Genomic DNA, 15,557 nt, shown 5'->3' on the forward strand with positions numbered 1-15,557 from the left:
TCAGGCAAAATAGAAAGATCAGTAAAACGTGACAGACCATAAGCTATTACAATGTATCACAAGCAAGTGATAAGAGCTAGTACAAGGAAATTATTTTTATGTACATAATTAGCTTTAAGTACCCTAGCTCGGGTTCACTGGTTTCATGTTCCGTACATACAATGTGTCATTTGTGGACTTTATATATTCCACAACATATCAATACATCACTATAACATTAATCCTTTTCGAGGAATATTTATATTTATTATTGTATGGACTCTCCTCTTCACCCAAAAATTCATGTTGTACATGAAATTGCCTGACCGATACACATAGCGTTGAATAATATTTAAGAATACATGTCAACAACGTAAAGATCATGTCAATGATTTTATTGTCACTACGACATATACACAACATGTACACTTACTAGTAAATGTATGTGTACGTATATTTGAAACTGTAACGTTCTATGTATGAAATGTTCTGTTTAGGCCTTTACATGTTACATTCTCTCACAACGGATAGTTTCACATTAAAAATTAAAAGAATAAAATATATCTTTGGAACAAGTTTTCCAAGAATTCAGATCCACGTTAATAGCAATTATTTAATCACAAATAGCAAATGTTTTGCAGAATTTCAAGAAATGTGAAAGTCAGCTCAACACTCACAGCTAAGATGAATAAAAGTGATTTTTGAAAAGAAACAGGTATTCTTTTATAAGAATAAACCAAAAAACATGCACATGAAAATTTGACTTAAGAGTCAAGATCACTTGTATAGAACCATTTCATAAAAAGTTACATATACACAAAATGTATCTGGTGTCGTTCAGTTGTATTTTTTAGAGGCAGAGTGTAAGTACTTACAAATGGGGTTTGTTATTGAATAAATGAGGCATACAAAGGGTGCATTTCACAACTCAATGTATAGTACGTGTTTCAATACAGGTAAATATCAGGGGATATACAAATTCATTAATGTGTTGCCAACAAAAACAGCATTTGTGTGAGGTTTAAATAACATCATGAAAATCTTACGTGTTTCCCAATCTGAAAATAATATGCATTTGCAAGATTTTTTTTAAAGATGGATGTTTTACTTGAAGAAAACTCTTACAAAATATGTGTCTGTAAAGAAAATTCTCCTGCAGTCAGTATCACAGTATAATTGTCAATCCACTACAGTACCTATAAATAAAGTTATCAGTGACATCCACTTACACATGTATATACACCTACACATGTATACACCTATACATGTATACACCTATACATGTATACACATACACATGTATATACCTATACATGTATACACTTACACATGTATATACCTATACATGTATACACCTATACATGTATACACTTACAAATATATACTTAATCATGTATATATTTACACATGTATACACCTATACATGTATACACTTATACATGTATACATGTATACATGTATATACCTACACATGTATACACCTATACATGTATGCACTTACACATGTATACACCTTTACATGTATACACTTACACATGTATGTACACCTACACATGTATACACTTACACATGTATACACCTACACATGTATACACCTATACATGTATACACTTACACATGTATACACTTACACATGTATACACTTACACATGTATACACCTACACATGTATACACCTACACATCTATACACATACACTTGTATACACATACACTTGTATACACATACACATGTATACACTTACACATGTATACACTTACACATGTATACACCTACATATGTATGCACTTACACATGTATATACCTACAAATGTATACACCTATACATGTATGCACTTACACATGCATATACTTACACATGTATACACTTACACATGTATATACACCTATACATGTATACACCTATACATGTATATACTTACCCATGTATACACTTACACATGTATACACTTACCCATGTATACACCTACATATGTATGCACTTACACATGTATATACCTACACATGTATACACCTATACATGTATGCACTTACACATGTATAAACTTACACATGTATATACTTACACATGTATATACACCTATACATGTATACACCTATACATGTATACACCTACACATGTATAAACCTACACATGTATACACTTACACATGTATACATTTACACATGTACATACCTATACATGTACTTTGGTAGTTTATATAAGTCTAAACTTTGATACAAAAATTTGATATTCTCTGCTATCAATCTGTTAATTAGATTTGTTTGTATTCAGAAGTAATTACTGATACTGTTTTTAAGAAGGGGCTCACGTACTTGTGTGTATAAAAATCAAAAGTGGTCAACATGCAGTGACCTTTGACCCTCTAAACTTTACTCATGATCCACCAAAATCCACCATACAGTAGCATAGTGGTGTAAATATCAACAAATGTTTTTTAGGAGTTCATGAAATATGTTGTACACAAGCTGTTTAAATTTGGTTCACTGTGACCTTTGACCCTTTCCTGATGACCACCAAAACCTGATTAAAAAAATCAGGTATAGAACTTATTGTTACCATAATATGGTGAAAATATTTTAGCCATAAAACTGCTTCATCTAAACTTTTTTGTTCTTAGCTCATTAATTAATTATTACATTAGAAGTGGGTCCTATTTTCTATGTTAACATCTATTGGCATCTGATTAAATGCCACTTAACATAATCAGAAAATCAACCAATACTTAAAAATAAAAATCCAGGAAATTTTGAGATTTTAACACCATAATTCGAGATTTTGATATCACAATTTCATAACATTTTGAAATGACAAGAATCTCAATCCATGCAGCAGTTGAATGATAGAGATACAATATATAGATATGTACTGTATTATATATGAATTATGTATATATTGGGTTCTACAGTATGATGACAACAAGGTTACAATAATGATTACCACAGCACACTGATGTTAGTTACAACACAAGCTTACGTTTGATCCAGTCTGCAGGCAATGTTCAAATGATACATGAAACAAATCAGGAGGGTGAAAAAGGTTGAAAAGCCGAGTTATAGCCGTCATTATCAGTCACACCATTTATGTGCAAATGCTTATAGCCCAAATATATACACACACAAGCTTGATGGAGATTTCTATTAATTAAGGAATTACTTTTCGTTTTAGTATGTAAATATATACAAAAAAAATCTTAACTTTGTGTTCAATTAATTGAGGACATCCATAAAAGCTACTTATTAATTTAATATTTTCAATAAAATACCATACATCAGCAAGAAATACACAAATTATACAAAGATTTTTAGTGTTTTTAATCTGCGATATGGACATGGTTATCAGTAATTTAGTTCAGTATGTCACATAACACCAATGACAGGACACAGATATATATATAATCAACGCTTCAAAAACAAAAAATATGTACGAAAAAAAATTAATATGAAAGAGCTGCCAATTATTGATGATCATAACATTATATAACTTAATGAAAGCCAAAAACCAAACAAATTCAGGTGACAAACCAGAGTGTTGAGCAAAAACAAAATTTGATGTGTTTACCATATTCAATATAAATATGGCTCCTATAACTTTTTTCCTTGTTTCCAAATTCAAATATGACATAATGAAAGACGAACTTAGGTTTTTAATTTTACGTGAAAACCAGACAAGTTCTAATGCACCTGATTTTGTATAACCTATGAAGATGAAAAGAAACCTACAGATAGATATTGTTATAAAGAATGTTGATTATGATAAACATTTATGCTTGGCTGCTGCATTCTGGGTAATTGTACTCACTTCCCGCATCCTCGTCATCAGGAGCCTGCGGAAGTTTCCGGCGTGTCCGTTTGGTGTAGTTGGGGGTGAGTCCTGTAGACCCTGAGGACTGGGTCTCATCATCAGATGTTTCTACAAAATAAAATAAACAGAATATTGTAACTATAATCTCAAACTGGACCTCAAACAAATTTCTTCCACAAAGAATGAAAAATATTGCTGATACATAAATTATCAATTAAGTTTAATGAACACACCATTAGATTTGAGCAACAAGTAGAATGTAAGTAGCTATAACAGAAATCTATCTTAAGCCTACCCATCCTTTCTGTCCATCCCTTAGATGCATGTAACCTAGAAATGTGTTGATGATCAGACCTGACCTATCTGACCTACTTGAGGACACATATGATCTAGCCTTCACCTTCTGTACTCTGTTTCCCTTCTATTTGACCTACCTGAGGACAGAGATCAACCCGAGGACAGAGATGACCTTTCCTCCTTATGTGACCTACCTGAGGACAGAGATCAACCCGAGGACAAAAATGACCTTTCCTCCTTATGTGAACTACCTGAGGACAGAGATCGACCCGAGGACAGAGATGACCTTTCCTCCTTGTGTGACCTATCTGAGGACAGAGATGACCTAGCTTTCTTCCTTGTGTGACCTACCTGAGGACAGAGATTACCTTTCTTCCTTGTGTGACCTGCCTGAGGACAGAGATTACCTTTCCTCCTTGTTCGCCCAACTTAAGGATAGAGATCGATCTGAAGACAGAGATAACCTTTCCTCCCTATGTGACCTACCTGAGGACAGAGATGACCTTTTCTCGTTGTGTGACCTACCTGAGGACAGAGATGACCTTTTCTCCTTGTGTGACCTACCTGAGGACAGAGATGACCTTTTCTCCTTGTGTGACCTACCTGAGGACAGAGATGACTTTTCCTCCCAATGTGACCTATCTGAGGACAGAGATGACCTTTTCTCCTTGTGTGACCTACCTGAGGACAAAGATGACCTTTCGTCCTTGTGTGACCTACCTGAGGACAAAGATGACCTGATTCCCCTGCGACCTGCCTTGATGTAGTCAGAGAGTAGTGATCCCTCTCTAACTGGGATTCGGGATCCAAACCCTCGTGGAGAGGGACCAACACTGCGTTCCTTTTTCTTCAGTGTGGGGAATTGCTGCTTTATCATCTCTAACTCTGCGGTAAGTTCATCATTGCGATCCTTTAAATCCTAGAAATCAAGACAAAATTTCATCCACTTTTTCAAAAATTTAACTTTCCAGACTTGATCTGACACTTATCATAAAAACTTCAATAATGCAGTCACATGATTCCAATGTTGTAACAAAGACTTGTTTAGACCATTTTAAGCACACATTTCTGAATTTGGATCACTTGAATAAAACTTTATATCCTAAACAAGAATTATTCTTCTATGACGACAATATCACGCATTAGTATCTTTCATGAAATGTTTACTTACCTTATTCTCACTTTTTACCCTCTCTATTTTTTCTTCTGTCACTTTCTTTTCCTCTGGAGAAAGCACGCCAATGGACTCAAATTCATCCAACTGTAAAAGATCAAGTTGACATAACAATCAAGACATTTTGAACTTAAACCATTTCCTGAAGCATTTCCTAAATCAAAATTGACCTCAGTTTTTTAGAATAGAAATCTATGTACTCACTTCAATTACATTTATTCATAAGAGGTATGTAATTGCCTGCAAAGCTATACAAGTCATATAATATGATGTCTATAAATGATGCTTACACAAAAGTTGTTCTGCGATGTTACCATGCCATCATTTCATTCCACATTAATAACTTATAGAAAGGTTACCTTTCTCTGAAGGTCATTCACTGACTGTAGTTCCTTTTGAAGGCGAGAATTTTGTTTTTGAACATCTGTGCGTTTCTCTACGGAATCGATCAGGTCTCTCTCCAATCTCTCTATCTCCTAAAATGAAAAAGTTGTGTTGAAATTTACTTCAGTGTACATCAAGCAATGCAAGTCTCCAACTTTTACTTACACTTGACATTAGTTTGATGTCTATCTTAATCACACGGGCATATAAAACAGCTGGGAGCCTTTCTGATATATAAGTATTCTGTCATTGTATGACCTGTAAAATCCCAGTCATTGCATTGTATAATATTCACTACCTCCCACCAGATCACCCAATTAAGATGTAGCAAGATGCCACATAAATGCTTTTATAAAGCTTCCTTATTCATTACCTTATCACCTGTGAGTTGACCTTTTCTAAGAACTTAAAAAATGTTGTCTTTCCAAAAAGCCTGTTTATATACACTTGTAGTGGTATATTCTAAGCTACACTATTTCTAAGTCTAAAAGGAAGCGCACATGTTTAATTTGCACAGATCTTTGACTAAATTCTAAGATCCTAATCTGAGTCTGTGCCAAGCTTGTCTTAGCCCTATATTTAGGGCCTGTGCTATAAGCTTGCCTTAGCCCCTAACTTCAAGTAAGTGCTAAGTTTGTCTAAACCCCTGTCTAAACCGTATCTTAAAAGGACAGTGCTAAGATTTCCTCAACCACTATCTTCTGAGCCTGTGCCAAGTTTGTCTAAAGTCCTACCTTCCGAGTCTGTGCCAAGTTTGTCTAAAGCCCTACATTCTGAGACTGTGTCAAGCTTGTCTAAAGCCCTACATCCTGAGTCTGTATGTGTCAAGTTTGTCTCAAGCCCTACCTTCTGAGCCTGTGCAAAGCTTTCTAAAACTCTACCTTCTGAGTCTGTGCCAGGCTTGTATGAAGCCCTTCCTTCTGAGCCTGTGTCAAGCTTGTCTAAAGCTCTACCTTCTGAGCCTTGCCAAGCTTGCCTAAAGCCCTACCTTCTGAGCCTGTGCCAAGCTTTCCCTGAGCTTCCTGTCCTCCTGTCGTAGCTGTTCCATTTCACCCTCGAGGACGGTTTTCTGTGTAACAGCCTGTGTGCTGTATTGCTCCCTCTCGTGTTCTAGTTCACTCTGTAACATCTTCACCTGATCGTGGTACTTCTTCTCTACCGTCCTGTCAATTAATCAACCATAATAGCATCAGGTAATACATCTCAGGTAACACAACCAGGTTCAAGCAACATCTTCACTATTACAACCATGTGTATGAATTTTCTCAATTCAAGTGTATTCCAACGGGAGCAGGCACGACACCGGGTAGATAATTTATATGTACACACACTTTATTAACATTGAATATATATTTACTTAACAGTGACTGGGTCATGATATTCCTACTTACGCTTAACCTAAATGGATTTCAGTGGGTTAAAATTTCAACATGAATATATATGTCCATGCTAGGCAACGAAGTGCTTTTTAGCAGAGTTACATGTATAACAAACCGCAGGGGACCAAAAACATTAGTTCTCTGCAGAAGAACATGTTAATAAGAAATTCAAAAGGGGTCTTCAAATTATTTTTCTTCAATTAAACATATTAACACATGAAGAAACACCAAAGCATAACAAAATAGTTTTCTACCGTAAAATAGACCCTAAGGGACTCAAGAAAGTTAAGGTTTCTACAATAAAATATATTTATAAAGAACTCCAATGGACATCAAAAAACTAAATCACTATAGGCATACTTTCGTTATTGTGATAAAGAATGATGTTTCTGTCAGGATACAATAATATGACAAGAATTTGCAGTAAGTGTTTATAGTAAACATATCTTACAGTACTGTGGACATTAATCCTCCTGAAAATGATCGTGGTTCTTACAGCTAGACCAGCCATCAGTACATGTAACACGCTATTGTTTATACATTTATGGAATCCCTTGTGTTGACATTCCATCCTGCTTGTGTGGAACATGCTTTGTTACAATACAGTCTATTGCATTTGATGATAATTATGTATACTTATACCAATATTACCAGGTAGTTAAACCCAGAGAAACAGTCATGCAGATTGTGAGGGTATAAAATCTATAACCCTTATCTCCCAGATCTGGTACTCTTATCAAATAACCTGTCTTGTATTTAAGGGTAGGGAGTACAGGATAACAAGTGAAGAAATGGTCAAGGTGGGAGTTTATAGTAAACAGACTTGGACTAGACGGAAAGCTAGGAGTAACGAAGGAAGCACAAGTTTGGAGACTAAGAAAGATCATATGATTCATAATGAATTACAGAAGAAACTGTATGCAAAAGGATTATGCACAGAAACAATTTGAGATTGTCATAGCAAAACAAATCTTAACTCAAAGGGATCACCTAAGAATATAAGTTCACTATCATCAAAATTGGTTTTAAAATTTGATGTTAAAGAGAACATTCCTTGTCAGTTGATCTAAATAATGACTTCATAAGAGCAAGAATTTTCAGTAAAAACATGTTTATAGTTGACAGGTTTTCCTCTATGAAAAAATAGTGATGTTTAAAATTCACTTGTGTTCACAGAAAGTTTACCGAATACCTTTTAAATGAATTCAAACAACATGCAAGAACTCTCACCTGAGATTGTCACCACACCAGGATAGGGCAGCTTCATAATCACCCAACCTGTATTTATTGTGTCAATATCTACGTCTGTGGCCTAATTTATGTTTACTTGTATACCTGTACAGTCAGGTAAGACACTGTACACTCACTTCAATTAGAATCCCATTATTTAGGGGACCAATACATCATCCCCAGGTATGTACAGGTAATAATTCTCTATTGACACCTGGGCCTTTAAAGATAAGAGACTCTTGGTCAATTGACATTTTTCTATATAGGTGGCAGTAGATACATGGCAAACAATCTCAGTCAAAGTGGTTCATAAATCTTCTTCGAGTATCACAGTTTAGCCTTCAGGAAAAATTGAATATACCAGAACAAGTTTCACCATGCTCTAATTAAGTATATGAATTGTTGAAAAGGGAATTCTTGGGATTTTTTTCAAAAAATGAAAGACAAATACTGTGGCATGCTTGATCAGGTATTAAACAGCATTTGATATGATGGATATTTGAAATAATCAATTATCATAGTTCTTTATACAATACACACCCATTTACATTTAGGACATAAGCATGCAATTAAAATCCACAAACCAAGGCCATTGTATTGACAAAGAAAACATATTCCTTAACCTCTAAAAATTAAAGCCCATCTACAAAGCCCGGCTGAAATATGATCTACGTTTAGTATACTCACAGGTACGTTTTCTTAATCTCAACAAGTATCTTACTGATATGCATTAAAGGGAAATAGGTGTTTTCTTGGTTACTGCAAGACATGAGGAGTTACCTCCCTTCATTATAATAGTTTCTATTTGATATAGTACAATAGAAATACTTGTTGTATTGAATTTTGAAAATGAAATTGATTGTATGTAAAATTAAACAAATGGTTAACACAAGAATGTGTGAAATGACCTTGATATGTACAGGTTATTAAATAAATAAATATCTTTCTAACTAATTAATTCTGATATTGTACATCAATTTTCTCAGATTTTATGAAATTTAAGATCAACTTAAGATCCTTCCTGGTCTTATATAGCCGAGATAAACAATTCAGTCATTTACCAGAAATTGTAGAGTCCTGAAATCTTATCTGTTTTCATATATTAAAAAGAAATGATCAGATATAAATAAGTTTGTTTTATTAATAAGAAAAATCTATTCCATCCTTGATTTAAACGTGATTTGTGGTGTTTTCACTTAATCATGATACAGAGTATTGATGTTCTATGTGACATCATCAGAATAGAGACCATTTAAACATTTTACCATAAATTGATGAAAATTTTCATTTCTAAAATTCATTTGAAACACCATGAAAATCACACAACTGGATCACACACAAAACGAGTTTGCTACCTTCAATTTACAAAGAGCAGACAATGACTGAAGACTTACAGAAGCTTTCTCTCTGTGCTCTGTTCCATGTGAGCGTGGCGTTCATCCACCTCCTTAGCTAACTTTATGTTTCTAAGGTTGGCCTCTGACAAGTCTTGTTTTAACTTTTCTGTCTCCCAGTTAAATTGTTCCAGTGTTGACCTGTATTAACAAAAAGACATCTATAGATTGACTTGTTTCTATATCTGCTCAAAATTACTTTATTTAGGCAGATGAATCGTAGAAAAATAAGAACATGGTTCTTTTTAAGCTTTGCTCCCATAAGATTAAATTTTTTAAGACAAAGTCATTATATGGCTTCTTATTCTAGTAAGAAATATAATGATTAAATATTAGCTACAGTGTATGCTCTGTTTAAGCTTGCTTCCAAAAGATTTTAAATTTCAAGACAAAGTAATTACATGGCCTCTTATTCTAGTAAGAAATATAATGATTAAATATAAGCTACGTTGTATGTCCTTTTTATGCTTTGCTGCTAAAAGATTATAAATTTTAATGCAAAGTCATTATATGACCTCTTGATTCCAGAAAGAAATATAATGATTGAATTTAGCTGTCTTGATGTGCGCATGAACTTTTAAAATACAGAAGTATGAAATACAATGAAGGTGTAATTGTACTTGAGGTGTCTGATCTCCTGCTGGTAGGAGGAGAGGGCTGCCTGGTAGACAGCGTTCTGGTCATCACAGTTAATGAGTTCCTGCTCCAGGTACGAGGACAGCTCCGACAGACTGACCTTGGTGTTGAGGTCAAACCCTAGTGCCTGAAATATCAAAGGATATTTGAGCCTACTTAATATTACATAGACAGCTGTCTGTTTACTTTATGTTAGCATGTAAATTATCTAGAAAGACCTACACAGCTAGGTTTATTACAAATATCTATGTCAAAGAATTCCCTCCAACACTGTGGATATTTTCATTCAAAAATAATTATCAACAGACCGTTGTATTTATTTGATCATCTATTAAAACTTTGGCAATCGTCAAATATTTTTTGGAATTTATTGGTTTATTTGTTTTACAGATCGTACACAATAAAAAGTTCTGTGCGAGCCTAGATCAGTGGGTACATACCAGGAGAATGTCTGCTCCGTTCGTGACATTGTATTTTTCCCACAGGTCAATGATGTTGTCTGGCATAGAAAACCTGTAAAACATCGGAGGCCACAACTTTTGTTACAACAAATTATCAACGATCACTAACCAGAACTTATCTCTTATTAAGATTGGCAATATTATTTCGGTGGCATGATATAGTAGTAGTATAGAGTAATAATGGCTTTTTTTTCAAAATTAAACTCTAAAACTCAGAATTGTATACAAAGCTGTCATTTACTGATAAACTTTCACGCTTATTCATACACTTCAAATGCAATGTAAACCTTTTGCTGTATATTTATGGTTTGAACAAAAACAAGAATTCCACGGAAGTGGATGTGTCGCCTGCGCAGGAAGCTGGGAGATTGTGCTTAGCACTGCATGAAGTTTGAGTTTGATCGGCCCAAGGAAGCTCAAGTTATCGCAATTTTTTTTCTTTCTATTTATAGTAACAGTGACCTTGACCTTTGACCTTCAGACCTGAAAAGCAATCCCAAGCAAGCACCTTTTGTAAGGAAGCACTGCATGAAGTTTGAGTTTGATCGGCCCAAGGAAACTCAAGTTGTCGCAATTTTTTTTCTTTCTATTTATAGTAACAGTGACCTTGACCTTTGACCTTCAGACCTGAAAAGCAATCCCAAGCAAGCACTTTTGGTTAGGCAGCACTGCATGAAGTTTGAGTTTGATCGGCCCAAGGAAGCTCAAGTTATCGCAATTTTTTTTCTTTCTATTTATAGTAACAGTGACCTTGACCTTTGACCTTCGGACCTGAAAAGCAATCCCAAGCAAGCACTTTTGGTAAGGAAGCCCTGCATGAAGTTTGAGTTTGATCGGCCCAAGGAAACTCAAGCTATCACACGAAAACAGATGTTCTATTTATAGTAACAGTGACCTTGACCTTTGACCTTCAGACCTGAAAAGCAATCCCAAGCAAGCACTTTTGGTAAGGAAGCCCTGCATGAAGTTTGAGTTTGATCGGCCCAAGGAAACTCAAGTTATCACACGAAAACAGATGTTCTATTTATAGTAACAGTGACCTTGACCTTTGACCTTCAGACCTGAAAAGCAATCCCAAGCAAGCACTTTTGGTAAGGAAGCCCTGCATGAAGTTTGAGTTTGATCGGCCCAAGGAAGCTCAAGTTATCGCAATTTTTTTTCTTTCTATTTATAGTAACAGTGACCTTGACCTTTGACCTTCAGACCTGAAAAGCAATCCCAAGCAAGCACTTTTGGTTAGGCAGCACTGCATGAAGTTTGAGTTTGATCGGCCCAAGGAAACTCAAGTTATCGCACGAAAACCTCTGTGCGGGCGACGCCGCCGACGACACAGACATAGCAATACCTATGCGTCACAAGCTTTTCGCAGGCGACACAAAAAGGAGTCAAAACTGAGAATTATCAGTACACATGTCATAGCATACAACACAAGTAATTCAAGTTCACGCAGTCATACAGACCAACAACGGAAAAAGATTGTCTGAACAATTTCATAAATCATGAATTAAAGTAATCAGAGGTTGGTTATACAGTGGTTTAAATAAGCTGCAAGGGCTTCAATTCTTTAGATAAGATTCTAAACATATTTGTGAGAAAACTTCCTACACTGTTCTCTGAATATCATGTCATGGTTATAATCCACAGCCATAGTTTTTACATAGTAGTTAATTCCATGCTAGAATGGTTTCATTAAGAACATAACATGATTGATAATCCAGCAAATATTAACACATCGTGTACTTTTGAGCTTTTGCAGTATAATGTGCATTTACTGCCCTTGTTGTGGGGAAACATGATTCTTTGTTTCCCCTCAATTAATCATGTCTCACAATGGTGAAGACCGAGTGTTTGAGGGCAGTTAATGTTTCATTATACTGAAATAAAACAATAGTAAAGATGATCAGGTTGATGTGCCATTATTGTCGTCTGCTTCAGTCTATTGGAACTTATAATGCCCCCTGCTCATTTTTCTAGAGGCTTCGAATAAGGGAAATTAAATGACCGGGGACGTTAAAGCATATGAGGGCGGCACAGTGTTTTATTTCGACACCATGTGATCAACATAATCCAATAAAACACACTGTTATATAGATGAGGTATAAGAACATTAACAGTTGTAACAGTTGTAGCAGATATAGCAGAATCACAGATATTTATTCGGCGAACGTTGTACAAATTCCTATTTTCCCCTACGCTGCTGGTTTACCATAATAATTTCAAAGAAAAGTAGTTTGGAAACTAAATGAAAGGATTAAAACACACACAAACTATGATTTTGCAAAACATGTAAATAATCTAAGTTGCTGTGTGTGTTGCTGCTAATCCTACCTACCCTGTGTTAGTAGGGTCTAGTGTGGTGAAGATTCCCGACACACCGCTCCCCAATACTATGGATGGTGTCAACCTCTCCTCAGCACTTGCTGATGCCATCACTTTGATTTTCTTCTGAGCCGAGTGTGTCCGAGGAGTAGGGGTGCCTAGTGAACGGGGGGTGGCGGGACATGCTGGTGGTGCACTGTGCTGCAGACCATGTAGAAACTCATTAAAGCTTACTTTCCCGTCAGCATCCGAGTCCAGTTTGTCAAATAGCTGCTGTAGTTCCTATATATATAACAATACATACAGATATTAAACCCTGTCATGGTGACCTCGTGTCACTCCAAAGACAATTGTAAATGTAATTCAATATAATTAACAAATATTACCTGTTACCTTATTTAATATTACATCTGACTAACAACTGAGGCTGGTATTAATCACATATTTTGATCTTCCAAGGCTGAACTGGATATTCCAACATATTTCTATAGTTAGATATATTTGTAATAAATAATCCTGAGTTTGGGACTGCGAGTATAAAACATTAAAGGAAACACGTATTGTTGACATAGTTCTTACATCGTCATCCATTTCATCCATGCCGATATGATCACACACCGCTGACAGGTCAGACAGAGTTATGTACCCTCGCTGCCCCACCCCCAGAGTCTTCCAGATATTGCGTAGGTAGTCCTCTTCTGTCAGGTCTTGGGTCTGTTCTAACTCACACATAGTCAGGTTCAGCTGACCTACAAACGCAGCACAAATTCACCACCACATACACTCAAGAAAGATGACATACTAAAGGGGCTACACACAATCAGCACTAGGTACATATGTTAGTAATACGTTACTGGTCACAGTTTGTCGTAGTAGTGTCCGTGTTTATGTAACGAACATCATCAGGTGAGATAAACATCTCAGGTACATAATCAGTAGCTTTAAACAGCTTACTGTATATTCCATTTGTTTTATGGATTCCAATTTTAGTGATCACTCAATGATTCAATTACAACAGAATTTCATAGTGGTATCTCATTTTAGATAAATCTCACATGTTAATTCCAGGTACAGGTAATTGAGATCAAATTGGACTTTTTCCAGTTCTAATTTTAATATTTTCTGATGTACATGAATAAAATTTCTATAAATCGCCAAATCAAGTCCAGTTTATGTCATATCAGTTCATTGTGACTCAATAAGTGAGGTGATTCTGTGTTGGAATAAAGTACCTTGTAACAATAATTAAATTCAACAAGATAGAATTGAGGTTTGATGTTAGAACTGTATGTACCTTCTGCTTCAAACATCTCCCTCTCTTCCTCAGAAAGAGACGATGCAGACTCACGTAGAGGGTTATCTCCCCTGCTCCGCCGTACAGACCTTGAACCATCTTCCTGCAATAAAAGGAAACATTTTAAGAATAACAAAACTAAGCATAGATAGCAAAGTCTATTCCAATGCTGGAGTGCTATTTTGTTGATAAATCCTGACAATCCTAGTGAATTTAGACATTTAGGTAAAATTAAATAACATGTAATACAGGCATTTTCTCTTTATTTTTCAGATTTACCAGTAAATAAATCTGATTCATCCAAATAGAAAAACATACACCTCAGTAATATATCTTGTGTATTCTATATATTTCAACGTTTGCAGGATGTATTGTGCGGTCACTTTGAATACACAGGAAAGATAAGAATGTATATAAAACTTGTGAAACTTTTGAAATTGGATAGGACTTTGCCACTATAACAGATGGTACTAATGTTCAAAAGCAGGTTTTATTGTACTTGTAAGGTCATTAGCAGAACTACCCTTCACATGTTATATATGATGTCAAAATAATGGTGATCAAGTGACAACCATTATGTATGATCAGCCTGTTCTCAGGACACACAGGTTTATTATAGATGCAAACTATAACCTATAAAGAACGATAGATCCTGTTTCACAGGTGACGATGCCTCAGCCTGCAGGAGGTAATTTGATTCCTGTATATGTGTACACTATGATTAACGATTACTTGATAAGATTTTAATGACCCTATTATCACCTCCATCGTACCAGTTAATCTGTATACACCTCAGTTTGTCAATACATCACTATATGTACCACACTACACCTAAAAATGTAAACACTAACGCTGTTACAAGTTATACATTTTCTTAAACTTTGTAAGTCGTACTGAAAGAAAGGAAATTTAAGGTACCCAATATGTGACCTTACATTTTGCCTTAGTACATATGTTCCTAGCTGCCATAATTATATAACTGTGCTACAGTTATATCCCAGCGGAAGTTAAGGGGAGGTTACTGTATATAGAAACAAGAGGCCCATGGGCCTTAACAGTCACCTGATATATTTATACAGAGAGTTGATTTTGTTTTTAACATGAACAGAAATATTATTCAAAGTGACAAAAAACAATAAAACCACCTTACTCAATATCTAGCATACAGATTTCAGACTAAAAAGGATTTGAAACTAGCACCTCTGA

General features: G+C 35.3%; 1 protein-coding gene across 11 annotated transcripts in view; it reads right to left on the reverse strand.

Moving 5' to 3' along the window:
- Positions 1 to 15,557, reverse strand: part of LOC110460713 (ninein-like protein) — an 85,405-nt gene that overhangs the window by 16,620 nt on the left and 53,228 nt on the right. For 8 of the 11 annotated variants that reach the window (XM_021513773.1, XM_021513775.1, XM_021513778.1 and 5 more), the window contains 13 exons: positions 14,352 to 14,454; positions 13,637 to 13,806; positions 13,071 to 13,339; positions 10,718 to 10,790; positions 10,262 to 10,404; positions 9,642 to 9,782; positions 6,627 to 6,801; positions 5,614 to 5,730; positions 5,252 to 5,341; positions 4,801 to 4,999; positions 3,781 to 3,891; positions 2,956 to 2,967; positions 1,026 to 1,037 (listed from right to left, as the gene is read on the reverse strand). In XM_021513773.1, coding sequence (XP_021369448.1) covers positions 1,026 to 1,037; positions 2,956 to 2,967; positions 3,781 to 3,891; positions 4,801 to 4,999; positions 5,252 to 5,341; positions 5,614 to 5,730; positions 6,627 to 6,801; positions 9,642 to 9,782; positions 10,262 to 10,404; positions 10,718 to 10,790; positions 13,071 to 13,339; positions 13,637 to 13,806; positions 14,352 to 14,454 — 1,615 coding nt within the window. The remainder of the gene's footprint in view (positions 1 to 1,025; positions 1,038 to 2,955; positions 2,968 to 3,780; positions 3,892 to 4,800; positions 5,000 to 5,251; positions 5,342 to 5,613; positions 5,731 to 6,626; positions 6,802 to 9,641; positions 9,783 to 10,261; positions 10,405 to 10,717; positions 10,791 to 13,070; positions 13,340 to 13,636; positions 13,807 to 14,351; positions 14,455 to 15,557) is intronic. The other 3 variants (XM_021513777.1, XM_021513776.1, XM_021513779.1) reach the window with 3 other exon arrangements.

The sequence above is a fragment of the Mizuhopecten yessoensis genome, unplaced genomic scaffold, assembly GCF_002113885.1.
Source record: "Mizuhopecten yessoensis strain PY_sf001 unplaced genomic scaffold, ASM211388v2 scaffold10475, whole genome shotgun sequence".
Taxonomy (NCBI): Eukaryota; Metazoa; Mollusca; class Bivalvia; order Pectinida; family Pectinidae; genus Mizuhopecten; species Mizuhopecten yessoensis.